Source organism: Podarcis liolepis (genome assembly GCF_965112155.1).
Source record: "Podarcis liolepis genome assembly, chromosome: 2".
In the NCBI taxonomy this organism is placed as follows: domain Eukaryota; kingdom Metazoa; phylum Chordata; class Lepidosauria; order Squamata; family Lacertidae; genus Podarcis; species Podarcis liolepis.
This window is the reverse complement of record NC_139555.1, coordinates 44,579,903-44,596,640: the sequence shown is the minus strand read 5'-3', so window position 1 is coordinate 44,596,640 and position 16,738 is coordinate 44,579,903. Positions and strand designations below refer to the sequence as shown.

The following is a 16,738-nucleotide window of genomic DNA, read 5'->3' as shown; positions in this document are numbered from 1 at the left end:
TTCTCCTCTCTCACACAGGGCGGTGGACTGTTTTACTATTGTACGCCGCAAGTGGGGCTGGATAATGGGTTTGGCTTTTTGAGACTGAAGAAAAATGTTTGCAAGGGCAAAGCGGGCACATGTTTGTAGAGATTCACTGGCTATTTCTTTCTTGACCATTTTGTTTCCTGTGACTGGCATATAGGAAAAGGAATGCATTGTTTCCGGCACTAAGTTTGCCCGTCTCTTTACGTTAAAACAAACACCTGCACTTTGTACCTGGCCTGTTTCAAAAGGTTTACTTTTGCTTGGGCATTGCCAGTGCTGCACTGCTTTGAGTCACTGTGACCTACATACAGGGATAATCCAAGCTAACCTCTCTCTCTCTTTTTTGCTCTTAATTTTTCATACCAGCACTGGTGCTTAAGCTAATTTCAGCCCTTTGGTGGCCTCCATTTTAGCTCTTCCTGTGGGGATTCAGGAGATTACATTTGGGTTTTTAACCTGAGGAAATAAAATGAGAACAATTTTTAAAAATCAGTTGATGCTTTGCTTGGAAAATTAGAATACGGGATTTTTTTTGTGAGCTGCTGTTGCTCTCATACAAACAGAGAAAAATGAAGAGCACACTTTTTCCCGTCAAAAATATACAACATACAGGGACTGAAAAGACTCGGGTGGAAAAGGAGATTATTTACAAAATCATTTTTCAATAAAGGCCAACATGTTCTTTTGACTTGACTTTTATGGAACAGCAAAAGGAGATGCAATAAGAAATAGCATCAGAGGACACAACGCTTTGGGGGAAATGGGCTCTACCTTCCCCTTCCTCTTCGCAGCTGTACAAAAAGTCAGCTTGAAAACTAGGGCCACATTATGCATGTTTGGTGGCCTGGCCTGGCTGGAACTACAACGAAAGATCAGTTTGAGAACTATAAAGAGTTTCAGCACTTATTGGGAGGAATTCAGTATTGCTCTATGTTGAACATCCCACTAGCACAAGAACGATTCCCCCTCTCCTCACCTGTATGCTGTTCTGGGAGGTTCTTCCAAACCCACACAAAATCATTTTGGGGGGAACAGAGAGAAAGTCATGATGCACTGGCAGAAGTCTTTGTGAGGGCTTCTGCTGATGGGACTTATTGGTTAAAATCCCACCCACTGTCCATAGGGATTTCAATTTGCAATTTTCTCAATTGGGAAGGGCCATATTATTATTGGAAAGGGCCATATTATTTCAGCTCTGGTTCCAATATAATAGGCCACTCAGGTACAATCAGATCCTGATTTGTAGGTAGCCCTGAAACCAGTTTTCAGACTTGGATGGCACTGGAAATTGATTAAAAAATCATAAAGTCTCATCCACAACCAAGCATGTACGAGGAGGAAGAGACAGGGAGAAGCAGAGTAAACTGGACTTTCTCATTCAATCATGGGGAGGGGGGGACCTGTGGTTTGTTGAAATGGTCCTGCTGTACCTGAATGAGGCCTTTGTCTGCTTTGTGTTCATTTTACGAGGGATATAATCTGCTGTATTGTATCTGCTATATTTACCTTTCTGCTATATTCAACTTTGAAAGAGAAAAGGCGGGATATGTGTTCTCAGTAAAATGAATTACACTTGGGTCTAGGTAATGCATTAATTAATTTTGATTAAATTGACCATCCATTTGCCTAGGCCAGCCATAACCTGTTGAACAAGAGGATCCTCATTAAAACTGGCAATTCCTCTAATATTCTTTGACATCTTCATTCCCAGACACTTAAGCTGCACTGACTGCAATTTAAATGACCAATTTGAAACCTGCTGCTGAGAGATCAATTGGTCTAATCCCAGGAATTCTAGTTTTGACCAAGTGATCCTGTGTTTAGCAGCATGTACACCCCGAAAGCTTTAATTACTATGAGCTTTGAGATGGATTGTATACTATGAAGAAGACACTGCCCACACACAACTGAATTTTACATTCTTAGACTTTTGTCTTTATACCCAAAATCTCAGGATCTTGCATAGGTATACAAATACAGGGCTCCAAAATGATGCCAGTCAAAACTAGGAATAACAGACAACCTTGCCTGTACCTCTTTGTATGTTAAGCACTGAGTTTTTGCAGATCAAGCAGTCGTGAAAGGCAAAGCACCTGCACCAGGATGAAACAAAAGTTTTGTCTTTCTGGCCCTGCAACTCAGACCACAATGCAGGAGATGAATCCGCAAACAAGGTGCAAGAAGGCTCCGAGAGGCACTGCTGGCACATAGAACTGTTCCATAATAGGATCGTAGGACTGTAGAGTTGGAAGGGACCACAAGGGTCATCTAGTCTGTTATGTATTGAAGTTCTCACCCTGGCCACCAGGGGGTATTGTGTATATAGTTTTCACTCAGGTCCACCGTCAGTTAATTTAGGCGGGAAACCCTGGGTTGTTGTTTTTACAATGTTGACAGCCGGCTGCCTATAAAAGCAGGCCGGCTGAGCTGTTCAGTTCAGTTCAGTTCAGTTCCAGCTTACTATAAAGAACCACTTGGAGAAATATCTGTGTAGTCTGCTATGTCCACTCACAACTTAATATAGTCCAACCACCCGCCATGCAGGAATCTGTTGCTCAACATGACCCTGAGATTCAGAGTCTCATGCTTTAGCAACTGAGCTATCCCAGGTCCAGTATGGACTGGCTATGAGAGAGTGGAAGAAAAGTCTCTTGAAGAAGCTTTGTGTACATCCAACAGGTTCTAGAAATTACGGTGGTGCGTGGTTGCCTGCCGTTTAAAAAGAAGTGATGGGGAAACTGTTGCCTTCCAGATGTTGTTGGACTACAGCTCCCACTGTCCTCAATAATTTGCCACTCTGGATGGGGTTGAGGGAAATACGAGGCCTACAATATCTTCTGGAGCATCACCAGTTCCCCATCTCTGACTTATGGTTGCCAGGTGGTAAGCTCAACCCTGAGTATCAAAGGGGGTTGGGTTCCAGTTTAAAAAAACTTCCTGTGTGTCTGACTCTTGCTTATACAGTGGTACCTCAGGTTAAGTACTTAATTCGTTCCGGAGGTCCGTTCTTAACCTGAAACTATTCTTAAACTGAAACACTTTAGCTAATGGGGCCTCCCGCTGCCGCCTGAGCACAATTTCTGTTCTCATCCTGAAGCAAAGTTCTTAACCTGAGGTAATATTTCTGGGTTAGCAGAGTCTGTAACCTGAAGCGTATGTAACTTGAAGCGTATGTAACCCCAGGTACCACTGTAGTGGCTTGTCACCTTTTCTCAATACAACATCTCACACAGAAGTATACTCCACACCCCCACATTCAAAAGTGGTCCCTGAAGTTGTGGAGGGGGAGAGACTTGCTGAAGCAGCCATGTGCTCATAGGGCTCTGAGGCTTCCTCTCTGCTTGCTTTGTGAATTTAACTAGAGAGGCTCCTTTCCCACTGTCAGTCTGACACCTCTTGCCAACAATGCATTACTCAGCAATTAGCAGAGAGGAAACAGCAAACATTTCAGCACTACAACTGAGAAGCGGATATTTGCAAAATAAAAGGGAAGGCCAGGGAGTGGTTAACATCACTATGGTAACCATGCTGGCTCACATCCTTCTTTTTTTGTGCTGGGGGAAAGCTGTATCCCTGTATCCTTTTGCAAAGGATCACGCTTTGTGCCCTTCAGAATTGTTCCTCTATCAGAAAATTCCCCTAAACTGTAATATGATTGTGCTTTATTATTTTCTCTCATTTTTTTAGCCCTGAACAGGATGTCCTCTACGTCAGAAATGAAAATGTAAGCTGGCAGCAGTGTTTCTTCAAACTGCAGCACCTAGAAAAAGAGGGGGTGACTGAAGTACCATAAAGTAAAACAGATATCAAAAGCATGTTTGTTTGTTTGTTTGTTTGTTTGTTTGTTTTAAGGAAAACAACTCTTCGCACTTCATTTTTTACCACACAAAAATCAAGAGTTTAAAATGGCTGAAATCCTGCTGGGAAGGATAAGAGCTGCCTTGTTGTATCTGACTCATCCCAGTACTTGTGTAGAAAGATGTTTCAAAGTACACAGTGTAACATGAAAGACAGCCTGCCAGTCTACTGCTTGACAAGTACAGGACGTGAACTCATATTTCTCCGTGAGGCACAGACCAGAATGAGGCATCCTCTAAACAAACTGATCTCCTGCCAACCTCTCCCCTTAGCACCCACAATTCAGGTTTCAGCTCTGTATCGGGGCTGCACATTGACTCTGCTGCACTTTGCACCCATCTCTCAAACGTGGCAGCTGTTTACACATTGTACTGGTATTAAAACGCAAAACTTCCAATCCAGGGAAGGCACTAGACTAAGTCATCTCTAATCCTCAACTGCTGTACAGCCGCTTTGACATTTTTATGAAGTCAATAGTTCTTGAAATACTGTTTTGTTGGCACGTGTAAGGCATAGGAAAATGCCTTGCGCTGAGTTAGGCCATTGGTCCATTGAGCTCAGTATTGTCTACACTGAGTGGCAGCAGCTGGACAGACTTCCAAGCAAGGGACTTTCACAGTCCTACCTGGAGATGCCAAAGATTGAACCTGGAGCCTTTTGCATGCACAGAACATGTTCTGCCACTGCTACAGCCATCCAGATGCAGAGGCAAAAGGCAAGTGAAATTTCCTTAAATGTTGGTATGGGAGGTACCGACATTCTGACATTCAATTATCATGGTGAACATATACACAGGAGGTTTGCCTCTCTTTTTTTGCAAATCTGCTTTGCCTTTAACAGCTGTGTGGTTTGCAAAACAGAAAGAACAAGTGAACCTTTTTTCTGTTGTTTTTTATTGGTTTTCAGAACACAGAACAGGTCCCCTTCCCAAATGCAGATGAAGTATTTTTTACTACTGCATCTCCATGCTATTGAAATCTCCACCTGTTGAACTTCTTTGCCCCTGGTGCGTGTTTAGAGGCACACAGCTCTGCTTAAAAACTTCAGATACACTTCTTCAGGCTCCGCCTGTCATTGCCTATGGCTCCACCTACCATTGGGCTTGCTGCCTACTGCCCCACCAGTCCCAATGGGCACAAGCCACCACTATATACTGTACTTATATATTGTTATAAGAAAAACTGCTCCCTTTCCCTTATGGGGTATTCCAGAGCCCGTATAGAGTCCTTAAGTGGGTTCCCTATCAGTAGGAGAAAACAGAGGCCAACCAGAGTATAATGAGAAGCAAAGCAGCTAGTAAGCCTGATCTTTATTCAAGGAACTGTTGCAACACAGTCCCCACTCCCCACACGCAGGAGGGAGGAGAACCCTGAACAATGGTCCACAAGCCCTCATCTAGACTTTTGAAATTGCCCACCCTGTAGCCTAAAACTACCCCCCTAAAACATACATACATCACAGAAGGAGGCAGTCTTGAGTAGAAATCCTGCCTGCCAGGATACCTGACAATGGTCACTGATTGCATTACCTGGGCAGTCTGGCCAGTGTGTGTGTGTGTGTGTGTGTGTGTGTGTGTGTGTGTGTTGGCTAATACTTTAGTTCCTGAATCCAGGTTGCAGGCTCATCCTATTCATATACAAATACGCCCTTAAGGCAGAATTTGCAAATAAAAAGACAATAGGAAGGCTTTCCCCATTTACCTCCCTTCCTGCAGGGGAATATTTGACATTATTGGGAGTGTCAAAATGGCTTCAGAATTGCTCTCCCATACTATTTCAGACACATAGTTCATATATTTAGATGTGTGCATTTATGAATATTTATTCTATATATGAGATCTTAACATTCTTATAACAATATATATTGTAACCAATTTTAATCTATGACTAAAATATATGCTCCTGAAATAGAGAGATGCATGGTGAGCTCCCAACAGACATTGGAGGGGGTATCTAATGCACGCATTCTGTCAGCAGAATGGAATAGAATTCCTGCCTCTTCTTCCCGCATCTGCTATGGAAGTTTGGGGGATTCTAAGAGGCATGTGGAGAGAGGAGGGGATGTTTCATTGCCCAGCCTTGTCCTGACAGAACAAATATGTTGTATACTGCACAAGGATTCTAATGCCCACTTTCCAGAAACAGCACCCCCTCTGCCGCAATCTTGAGACAGAAGAATAGTGTCAACGCATGAGCCTCTGAAGATGCATAAAGGACTCTTTGGCTCACACCTGTGGCTGTAATCTTATCTTGAACAGAATATTAGCCAAGTTTTTTCTTCTTATTTAACTCAAATGCAGTGATCTAAGATTTGTATCAGAAAACCTTGGGTCCAACAATATCTTTGAGCTATAACTCGCATCTTCCCTGACCAAAGGCTAAACTGGCTGGGGATTATGGGAGTTGTAGTAATCTGCACACCCAGTAAGGATGCTGATTGGGAAAAATAAGCCTAAACAGACATGTTGTGCATACGATATATAACATTCCCCTCCGTTAAAACACTTAGTGGGAGAAATGGAGAAACTTTGCAGTACATCTTACAACCCATCAACCTGAGTTCAGCTCCATAGGTGTGTGAGACCCTATTTTCCGCCAGTCACAGACAGGCAGCAAAAGCAGGGGACAAATTGAGTCCCCAGTGGTGAACTACCACACATAGCTGGCAATGTGCGTCTAGGACTACATTAAAAGAATTGGAGTTCTATGGGGTCTCTGGTACTGGTATCCTAGATGTGTTATTTTGTATGGATCAATGTGATCATTTTTGCGCTTATAACTGACATCCTCTCTGCCTTCTTGGTTTACAGAATGTTCTCACTCCCACGTTAAGAGAGTTTTCCCAGATTTTTAATGTGGATCAGTTGTTCTGCCCCATACTGCTACCAGCTGACAAGGGTGGGTGGTGGGGATAGCCCCCTAATCAAACCTGGCCAACTCTTTTACAGAAATGTGCAAGGGAAACTCTTCACTGCATGGAGATAATAAGCATCACCTGCCAACATGTGCACATCAAGCTTCTGTTAAAAGCACAGCTATGTTGGCTGCCTAGGTGAAAGGTTGGCCTGTGCCCGTTTGCATCCTATTAGGCTGGAGAAGCATCCAAGGCCATCCGGCATTCAGGTAATTTACATGTCTGAAAGTACTTGTCAGCCATTAGCTGCAAAATTACACCAGAGACAGGAGGGCGCATTCCATTTGTTATCCTTCTTGAATGATCAATGAGGCCTTTCTAGGTAAAGTATAAGAGGGATCTGGCTCCAGGCTCTGTCACTGTCATACAGCAGAGTAAAGGTCTTTTGAAAAGAGGAGTCAGACTACATAACACACTCCATCTCTCATTCTCTGTCTGTCAGCCATCTGGCTGCCCACCCACCCCCCTACTCCTGAATCCTTACAGTGCAAAGCAGGGTTCTCATTAAGCTGTGTAAATACGATGTACATTAAGATATGCAAATATATACTAACAACACTTTGAGACTGTGTGCCCACCCTCCTGCAAATGATACATGACTAGCTTCTCCACACTGAACAAAAATACCTCTGGAGATGCTGAGAGATTATGGTGTGAGTGAATTAGCTTTGCTAGCCACACAGTATCTTTTGCACAGCAAATTGGTTGGGTTTTCAGTGATATATGAGTGGATCTACAGAGCTGTCAATGAAAATTCACAGAACATTCTGGAATGCTGACAGATAAAATGTTTGGGTAATAGCATTGGAGGGCTGAAGGTGCTATACCAGGCATAGGCAAACTCGGCCCTCCAGATGTTTTGGGACTACAACTCCCATGATCCCTAGCTAACAGGACCAGTGGTCAGGGATGATGGGAATTGTAGTCCCAAAACATCTGGAGGGCCGAGTTTGCAAATTGTACAAATTGTATGTAATTCTATCCCTGCTTCCTCTTTTTGGGCAATGTATAAGTGGCCAGCCTGTGTGAAGCCCACATCACGGCACCCTTTCATGCACTACAGGAATATAGGTCAGAATCCAAAGAACACTTTTAGGCAAGGCCGTGTTTTTGGCATACTCAGTAGGATTGCTGACCTTTTCTTTTCTTCTCTGAACCACAAGCCCATATCCATATGGCTATGCTATATGTCAAGATGCTTTTGAATCAGCTTCAAAAACATGGCTTGCCATATGGCATGGAGGGCTGTGGTTTGAGAAATGGGAACTCAAAGCTGCCTTGAATGTGTGGAGCCAATTGCAGACTTTGTTACAACCTGGCCATCACACATCCGTTTAACCTTACAATTTTTCAAATTCATTTAGAGATTCTGGCATATGTGAGGCTAAATTTTACAGATAGTTTCATGAATAACGTGCAACCTTAGCAAAACAACGAAGGGAAACTGAACACAACACAGGCCTGGGGTTATCAGCAGGTGCCATGGCACACTTGAAGACTTTGCCTGGCACCCGTGAAGCCTCTGAGCCTTTCCCCCTCTCCTTGCCCGCTTATTATCAGGTGGAAAGAGCCATTCCCTTCCCCAACTCCTGAAAAGCTCATAAAGGTGAAAGAGGAAGTAGAAAAAGCATCTCTCTCTCTCTCCACCACTTCCTCTTTCAGCTCAGTGTGCTATTCAAGACACATCAGCACCTGAGAAACTAAACAGAAAATGGAGCAACAGTAGGAAGGAAAGAGGGGAGGGAAGGGAAAGGGGGAAGGAGGGAAAGGCAAGTGGTCTCAGTGAGTGGAGGGAGGGAAACAGAATTGCCAGAGGAGAACCAGTGGGATGCCACAAAGCTCAAGGGGGAGGGAGGGAGAGAGAGAGAGAGAGAGAGAGAGAGAGAGGGAGAGAATGGACTAATTCAGGCTTCCTCCTCAAACTCGGCCCTCCAGATGTTTTGAGACTACAATTTCCATCATACCTGACCACTGGTCCTGCTAGCTAGAGACCATGGGAGTTGTAGGCCAAAAACATCTGGAGGGCCGAGGTTGAGGAAGCCTGTACTAACTCCATCAGGTGTATCTCTGTGAATGCAATAAATATTACTGTAAAGGGCAGCCACACTGCTTATTCATCTGATTTTTGTAAATAAGAGAAGGTGTTCAAGAGAGGGAAAGAGATAATAACCGATTACTAAATTAAAAAAAACAAAACCTCTGTGTGTGTGTGTGTGTGTGAGAGAGAGAGAGAGAGAGAGAGAGAGAGAGAGAGAGAGAGAACTAGAGGGAAGAGAAACAGCCTTGCAGATGTTTGCCACTTTAAAAAAGAAGTGTGACTTCATCAGTCCCACAGGTGCACCTTAGCAGGGGATCACTCAGGGTACAAAGATGAAAAAGATGTGAGGCACCTTGAGCAAACAAAGAAGTGGGATAAAAGGACTTAAATAAACATAATTTTATAAAATGTAACATTTTTTGAAAGTTTTTAACATAATGGCACAATCATGAAATGGGAAGGATTTGTGTCGTTCATCAACAGTGGTGAGAAAGGCATTGTCCAGCAAATGCCTTCCACTCGCACAGTCACATTCCAAAGTGCACTCAGGCTTGCAATAAACTCACACCTTAACAGGGAGTAGATAGGTAGCCGTGTTGGTCTGCCATAGTCAAAATAAAAAAATTCCTTCCAGTAGCACCTTAAAGACCAACTAAGTTAGTTCTTGGTATGAGCTTTCGTGTGCATGCACACTTCTTCAGATACACCTTAACAGGGAGGAAAGCATTTTGCCAGCGATAAAATTAGTGATGTCCTCATAACTGAAGTACAGCCTTGGGGAAAGGCATTGAGAGCCCATGTAAAGCTGATTAACAACTGCATAGTTATTAAACAAGGTAACGAGATACATTGCAGGGGGTTGAACTAGACTAGATGAACCTTGGGGTCCCTTCCAATTCTACAATTCTATGATTCTAACTCCATCGTCTGGAAGAACTTTAGTATGTATTGACCCCTGCTCTGTCATGGCACTACAATCTTGTTTTTCTTTGGCTTTCAAATTACACAGATACTCTTTCCTGAACACAAAAACATCTTGCCTGCCTTAAACTACCAAAATGTAGAATATAATCCCTTAATTCTGCAATGAAGAACAGCAAAAGAGGCTTGAGCCCAGGAGTCAGCCTCTTTTCTTTTGGCCTTAGGCCCACCCCCGGCCGGCGGGCCATTGTCCTCCCTGGCCGAGGGCGGGTCAAAGACCAGCTCAAGCAGGTGGGTGGCACCCGCCCAGGTGAGCCCCGCTCCATGCTGCAAACCCTGCCCACCTGTGGTGAAGGGAGGGTGGATATTGTTATGCTAAACACAGGTGTTACATCTGGGTCTATGGGCCATTGACAGTCAATTCGGATCTTTTCATTATAACAGAGTCAGCATTCTGAAAAGAATTAGTCCTTTATCAATCATGATTTAAAGGACCACAGTCAAAGTATAATCTGAAATTTTTGAAAAGCTTGCAATACTTTTTTGACAAAATGTAAACAAAATAAATAGGATCCCTTAATAGTCATAGGAAAGCAAAAGCTTTATAAACTTTGTGGAGATTAATAGTTTTGTTTTAATAGTTGTCTATTGCAAATAAGTAAAGATTAAAAGAAAGGGAGCCACAGGAATGCCACATGCAGTAGCCAGTGGAGTGCAGTGGCTCTTTCTACTCAGACAGCTTCTTGTATACTCAAAATGAATGGTCTTCCCTGGCAAGCTATGAGAGCAATCCACCAAGCACTACTGCCATGATCCCCACCTTCATGTCTGTGGTACTAAAAACAGCATTTTATGGATATATACAATAAGGCCTTGTCTACACAAAGATGAATTTTAATACCAGTGAAATATCTCCAAGGCACTGTTCTACAGTACCTACTTGGCACTGGTCCACAACAACACACTTGTGATCAGATTTGTGACCAGAAGGAACCCAACAGGAAACAGTTATTATAGAAAAACAGACTTATCACCTTTGTGTTGCAGTATGCTTATATCTTCCACATTTCTAACACTTATGGAGAAGCAAAAGAAAATGGGGGAAAGGGCGTTACGAAACATGCAAATTAATCTCCACCAAGGAGTGGACAAAACAGTCAGTGCAATCCAGTAAATGCTGTTAGACTAAGACACATCACTGCAGCTGAAAATTTAAAATCGCTCACTGAACAAATCTGTCTCCTAAAACAATTTAAATCAAAAATCCCAACTTATCCTATGGCCAAGATAGCTGCATATCTTCCCCATATATATGGTCCAAAACAAGGAAGTGTATATTTCTTAGTATACAAAAGTGGTCTTAAATTCAGTCTGCAGTTCAGAGTCAGGAATCTCACATAAGGTGATATATACCTACCATATGGTTCCTAGCCAAAGGGCAGAACAGTTGGATAAAAAAGGGTACAGCAGCTGCAAAAAAAGACAGGTACTCCATTGGAAATATTGAATCACTCCTTTGCTCCACGTATCAAATAGCTGATCTGATGATTTAAAAAAAAATACAAGCAAAAATTATGATAGTCATTAGAGGCACATATCTTGACATCTAGTACTTATTTCTTGATTGACCCAGAGATTAAGCAATGTAACAAATGTTCTCTCTGATGTTTGTTTGTTTACTTTTGTCATGAAAGATGCATCAGTGATGCATATATAAGCTCTTGCAGGTGCTGTCTTCAAGGGGGATGGGATAATAGCAGAAACTTTGCAGGTTGGAAGCTATGAGACTGTTATTGTATTGTAGCTCTATTACAACTGGAGTACTTAGATAGTATTAAGAAATATGGCATTGAGTTGATATTATGCTTCCTGAACATTTTAGTACGTTATATTAAACTGTCACCAACCATTACATGGCAACAGCCATTCCATCAGGCTGTCGCAGACGAGAGAAGATAAGAAATGCAGTCAGAGCCACCATCTGCTCTGCTGAGAAGCCAGGCTCTTCCCCTCCATTAACTGTCATCTAGTAGCAACCATTACAGAAGGCTGCAGTTGGGAGAGGGAAGAGAAGGGATAAATGAGCCCTCCATGGAGACACAGCTGAGAGACCAGCAACATTTGGTGCCTCCTCTCCTTGAACCTTTCCACTGCAACTGGTCATTTGAAGAATTTGTAACTCAGAAGTATCCAAGTTTGTTCCCCGACTTCCTGCTTCCTGAGTCCTCCCACCCCCATCATAATCTTCCAAGCAAGTCTTATAAAGTATATCCACCATCTGATTACCTTGCCATTATGTAGGGTGGTGTTGGTAGCTGCTTGTCCATCTTATCTATGCAATGTCATCAGGTAATGTTGTTTTGCAAATGCCATGATGTGTAAGAACAATAATCTCAAAGGGCAACATCTCTGATGTCTTCATCTATTTCTAGACAGCTAAGTAACCTGGATCAGCAGGGGCTCCTTATAGGCTGAACACAGTGAGACCACAGCATTCTCTCCCTCTGTTTAACACACAAGCCTATGTCATTTTGATTCCATTTTCTTTGGTTCATACAAGTTCTTTCAGTGAAACTTGTGAAAGCATTACATGTGTTAATTTTGTTGTGGGTTAGTGAGGGCCCTTTAATGTGTGCTATTGGGGGTACGGTATATGTGCCTTTTATTTCATACTTGTGTCCCCCTAGAAGTTACTGTTGCTGTTTTATGTAGCACAGCTAGCATATACAGGTGCTGTTGAAAGTAGCATAAATAAAACAAGAAAGGGCAAAGGAAGTTCTGTTGGTCCAAAATAAAATTAAAAAGCCCAGGTTCCCATTTATTAGGCTGACCAAAATGTCATAAAATAGCACATATAGCTAGATCACGAGTAGCCAGGATGGTGCCCTCCAGACATTGTTGGACTACAACTCTCATCAGCCTCAGCCTAGCATGGCCATTTGTGAGGGTCAATGGGAGTTATAGATTTGGACACATTGGCTGCCCCAACCTAGATGTTAAAAAGGATGGGGAGACTGTTGGTGTTAAAGTCTGTATATTGTTGTAAGCTGAAGCATGTGAGTAGCTAGCAGACACCTAAAAAGGAATCTTTTGGATAGCTTACTATCTACGGTTCTCCTCAGTGGGTGAGGGGAAACAAAAGGGAAAGAGGAAGGGAAGAGGAGGAGCTGATAAAACAATTACATAAGAGTGATCAGAGTAACAAAGGAAGAATGTAAGCAAATGCAGCATCAAAATGCCATGCTGGGTACAAGAGGATTAGCAGGAACAGTTTGGTTTCTAGTATATCACATGGAGATTCTTTTAGAAATGGAGAATCAGGGCATTGTTGTGCAAAGTATCCTCATCATCTTCAGCTTCTTTCAGACAGAAGGGGGACATGTTATGAGCAAATTGCTCCCAAAATTTTGGTAGTAGGGCAGGAGTATTTGTGTTAACTTTTCCCTCATCTGTCTCACTCCACCTCTTTAAACATTTTTATGAACATGAACAGACAACCCATTTATACCCTTGTTCATAATGTGGATGCTGTTCTGCAGGCAGTTGTAGTGCTTTAGGAGGCATATCAGTGTTTTCATCAGAACTATTTAATCCCCCAACTTTGGAGAAGCAGAGGAAAAAGCAGTTGCATTAGGATTCAGATAAATTTAAGGGTGTTCCCCCCACAATGAAGCAGCGGGCTAGAACATCACTATTAGACCTGAAGATGTGTGTGGGTAGGGAGGAATATACCTACTTGCAAATACTGATGTGACCTAAAAGGCTTTTATTTTAACTAACCCCCACCCCACCCCAGTTCCTGTAGCCAAACTTTCACAATGCAGATTCTAGGAAAAGCTTGAAAGCTGGCCCCTACCAAATGACATTTTGAAGGGGGCAAGAAAAGGAACACTGCTTGCGTTTTATGCTTAAAACTTAAAATTTTAGAACGTGATTTTTTAAAAAAAGGATTTTATTATTGACAGGTTGCCTTCTTTCTGCATAAATACCACAGAATTTAGAGTAAGATCTTTCCGTTTCCACCTTCTCCCAGAACCAGCTTTCCCCAGTTCCAGGCAGCCTTCCTCGAGGAGGCATGGGCAATTTCTGAAGTCCCAAGATTTTATCTCACTTTTCTTTCTTTTGCCATACTGGTTGCTGGGAAGCTGATGCTACATAGCAAGCCCCTTTCCAATTAACTGGTTGGTTTTTGCCAGCACCGAGGATAGATAAGATAGCACAAATTCCTGATTAATTTTTTTATGGTTTCGGGGTTTCTCTGCTCCCCTTTCAGTCTCAAGTCACGTTGCGTGTTCCCTTTCCCTATTGCGCTGTACTTTTGTTAAAAAAAAAATAAAAAAGACCAGAAAAATCCTGCCTGCTCCAGGGACAAAAATAGGCACCGTCAACTGAGCGAGTGGACGGGAGACTCACCTCTATTACCTCCCCCGAGCTCCTTAAGAAGCCCCACCAAACCCCTAAACCCACGGCTTCTGCCTTGCTCCTAAACAGCATTTCACCAGACATTCTCCAGGACCAATGAGCAACTTCAGCGAAGTGGGAGGGCCTATATTCTACCCCCCGCCCCCACGAATAGGCGAAGAGCTGCTTATTAACCTGCCCCTTTTGATCTTTGTCGACACAGATACCAGTATCCCCACCCCTAATTCCTCTTCCTGCCCTCGAGATCAACGTCCCCTTCTCGCGGCCAATGGGAAGTTCCTCCTGCGCTTGATGGACACCCCCTGCTTCCAATAAGCGCTTTCGAGCGGCAAGGTCCTCGCCCCCCGGTAGGCGGCGTCCCCCTCCCTTGCCAGGCGGGCGAAGAAGGCCGCGGTTATCGATCCCGCTGCTGACTAGAGGGAGGAGGAAGCATCAGCAGAGAAAATGGCGGCCGTGGCTGCGACTGCGGCGGTGCCGGGTGATGGTGGAGCCGGCGAGGCCGAGCCCATCCCGGGCAGCGAGGCCGGCGCAGACCCGCTCCCGGCTGGCACTCAGGCCGCCGTGGAGTCGGCGGTGCTCGACGCCCGGGAGGAGCCCGAGCCAGCCCCGGGGGGAGAGGCCGAGGAGCCGCCGCCGCCGCCGCCCGGGAGCCCAGCGGGGACCCGAGACCTGCCGCAGGCCCAGCCCAGCCCGGAGCCCGTCGGAGGGTCGCCTCAGCCGCCCTGCCCGCTCACCGCGGAGCTCTCCGAGCTCCCCCCCGGCGAGGAGGCGGAGGGACAAGGCGGAGGGGAGCAGCCGCCCTGCTTGCCCCTGTCGCCGCCGCCGCCGCCTGCAGCTGGGGGCCCCGCGGGGCCGGAGCCCGGAGAGGAACCGCCCCGGCCGGAGGAGGAGGAGCCGGATGCTGCCGCCACCGCCGTTGCGAAGCAGCCGGAGCTCTCTGCGCCCGCGGAGCAGGCGGTGGCCGCTGGAGGAGAGGAAGATGGGGAGGAAGCGGCAGCGGCGGCGGTGCTGCTGCCCGGCTCGGAGGTGCTGGTCACCCTGGATCACATCATCGAGGACGCGCTGGTGGTGTCTTTCCGATTCGGGAAGAAGCTTTTTTCCGGGGTCCTCATGGATCTTTCCAAGAGGTGAGAGAGAGCCTGCCCCGTGTTTTACAGGAGGGAGACCCACCCTCCGCCGCCCTTCTCCCTCTCTCCTCCCAACTTTCTGGAGGTGCTGCCCTCTCGGCATCTGGGGGGTGGCTGCGTTAGATGAGGTGGGTGAGCCACGAGGTGTTTGGTTTTATGGCTCCGCCAAGAGGGCGAAAGTGCCCTGTTGCAAATGGCCTCGTGGTCTGCTTCAGAGCCCTGCCGTCCTCCCTCTGATCCATGCAAGCAGGGAAGAGGTTTTCCCTCGCCCTCGTATTCCAACGTGATCTATAGCCTACCACTACAATATTCTTTATTTAGGTGGTCCCTCCCCCCCCCCATTTTGATTCCTCGCGAAGTTTAGAAGGTGGGTTGGGAGGGGAACAGGCTGACCCGTCTGGACAGGGATCAGAATTTGGGGAGACTTCTTGGTAGCAAAAAGTTGGACCATAGTTCCTACTAGTTTGCTACTGATGCATAAATATGCAGTGATTTTATTTATACAGTACTGTATTATGAAATTTTCAAGACAATGTGGTCCTATCCATAATGCTTGGGGGTCATATTTGTTTTCCAGTGACTTAAGATATTTGAATTCACCTTCACCTTATTCTTCTAACTTCAGAAGCAGTCAGCCTTCGTGCTGGAAAAAAAGTTGTGTGACAAGGTTGTATCTTGCTACAGCTTCACATATTGGGAGGTCACAGTGAGAATTGCCTAAATGCTGCATGGTCCAAGGCTGAAAAATAGTCACCCTATTCATAAGTTAAAAGGCACACTGTTTTCCACTACATGCTTTGTATTGATTTTCCTTCTGGGCAGGAGGGAGGCCATGTAGAACAGGCTTTATGTAGAGGTTGTATTATAGTTTACAATCTTTTAGTGAATTTCTAGACACATCTTCATTATGGCTTTCCTGAGGGTGAATTAGGACAGGGGAAATGAATGTCCAGCCTATAGATGGTGTACATGCTTGTAGAGAATGTGCTAAAAGTAAACCTAAGTAAACCTCAGCATACAAAGGGGGGGGGTTGTAATTCTTCATATTCTACTTCTGTGAGAGGATATTTGGGTGTGGCCTGGCCAGGGTATTCTGTGGGCTGACCTGCTGAACTGGGACTTTAACTTGGTTCCAAATCTAGCTTTGCCCATTCAAATGCATGTCCTTAACTTAAAACAGAAACTCTAGAACTGCCTTACCCAACATTATGCTCCTCAGGTGTTCTGAACTACAATTCCCATCAACTCCAGCCATCATGTTTAATGGTCAGAGATAATAGCAGTTGTAGACCAAAGCATTTGGAGAGTAGGTTGCAGGAGGCTGTTCTAGAGCAGCGTTCCTAACCTTGGGTCTCCAGCTATTTTTGGACTACAACTCCCATCATCCCTAGCTAGCAAGACCAGTGGCCAGGAATGATGGGAATTGTAGTCT

The 16,738-nt window shown here is 44.7% G+C and overlaps 1 protein-coding gene and 1 long non-coding RNA gene across 6 annotated transcripts in view; one reads left to right on the top strand and one right to left on the bottom strand.

Moving 5' to 3' along the window:
• Window positions 1-259: 259 nt before the first annotated feature.
• On the bottom strand, window positions 260-14,346 carry LOC310697019. Its single transcript, XR_014520855.1, has 3 exons — window positions 14,171-14,346; window positions 11,175-11,298; window positions 260-483 (listed from the first exon to the last, which is right to left on the bottom strand). It is a non-coding gene; the product is annotated as an uncharacterized lncRNA (long non-coding RNA).
• A 140-nt stretch (window positions 14,347-14,486) lies between these two features.
• PWWP2A (PWWP domain containing 2A) overlaps window positions 14,487-16,738 on the top strand; it is a 28,498-nt gene continuing 26,246 nt past the window's right edge. For all 5 annotated transcript variants that reach the window (XR_014520560.1, XR_014520561.1, XM_083481908.1 and 2 more), the window contains exon 1: window positions 14,487-15,306. Coding sequence is in view for 3 of the 5 variants with exons in the window: in XM_083481908.1 (XP_083338034.1) it covers window positions 14,624-15,306 (683 nt within the window). In the remaining 2 variants the exon portion in view is untranslated. The remainder of the gene's footprint in view (window positions 15,307-16,738) is intronic.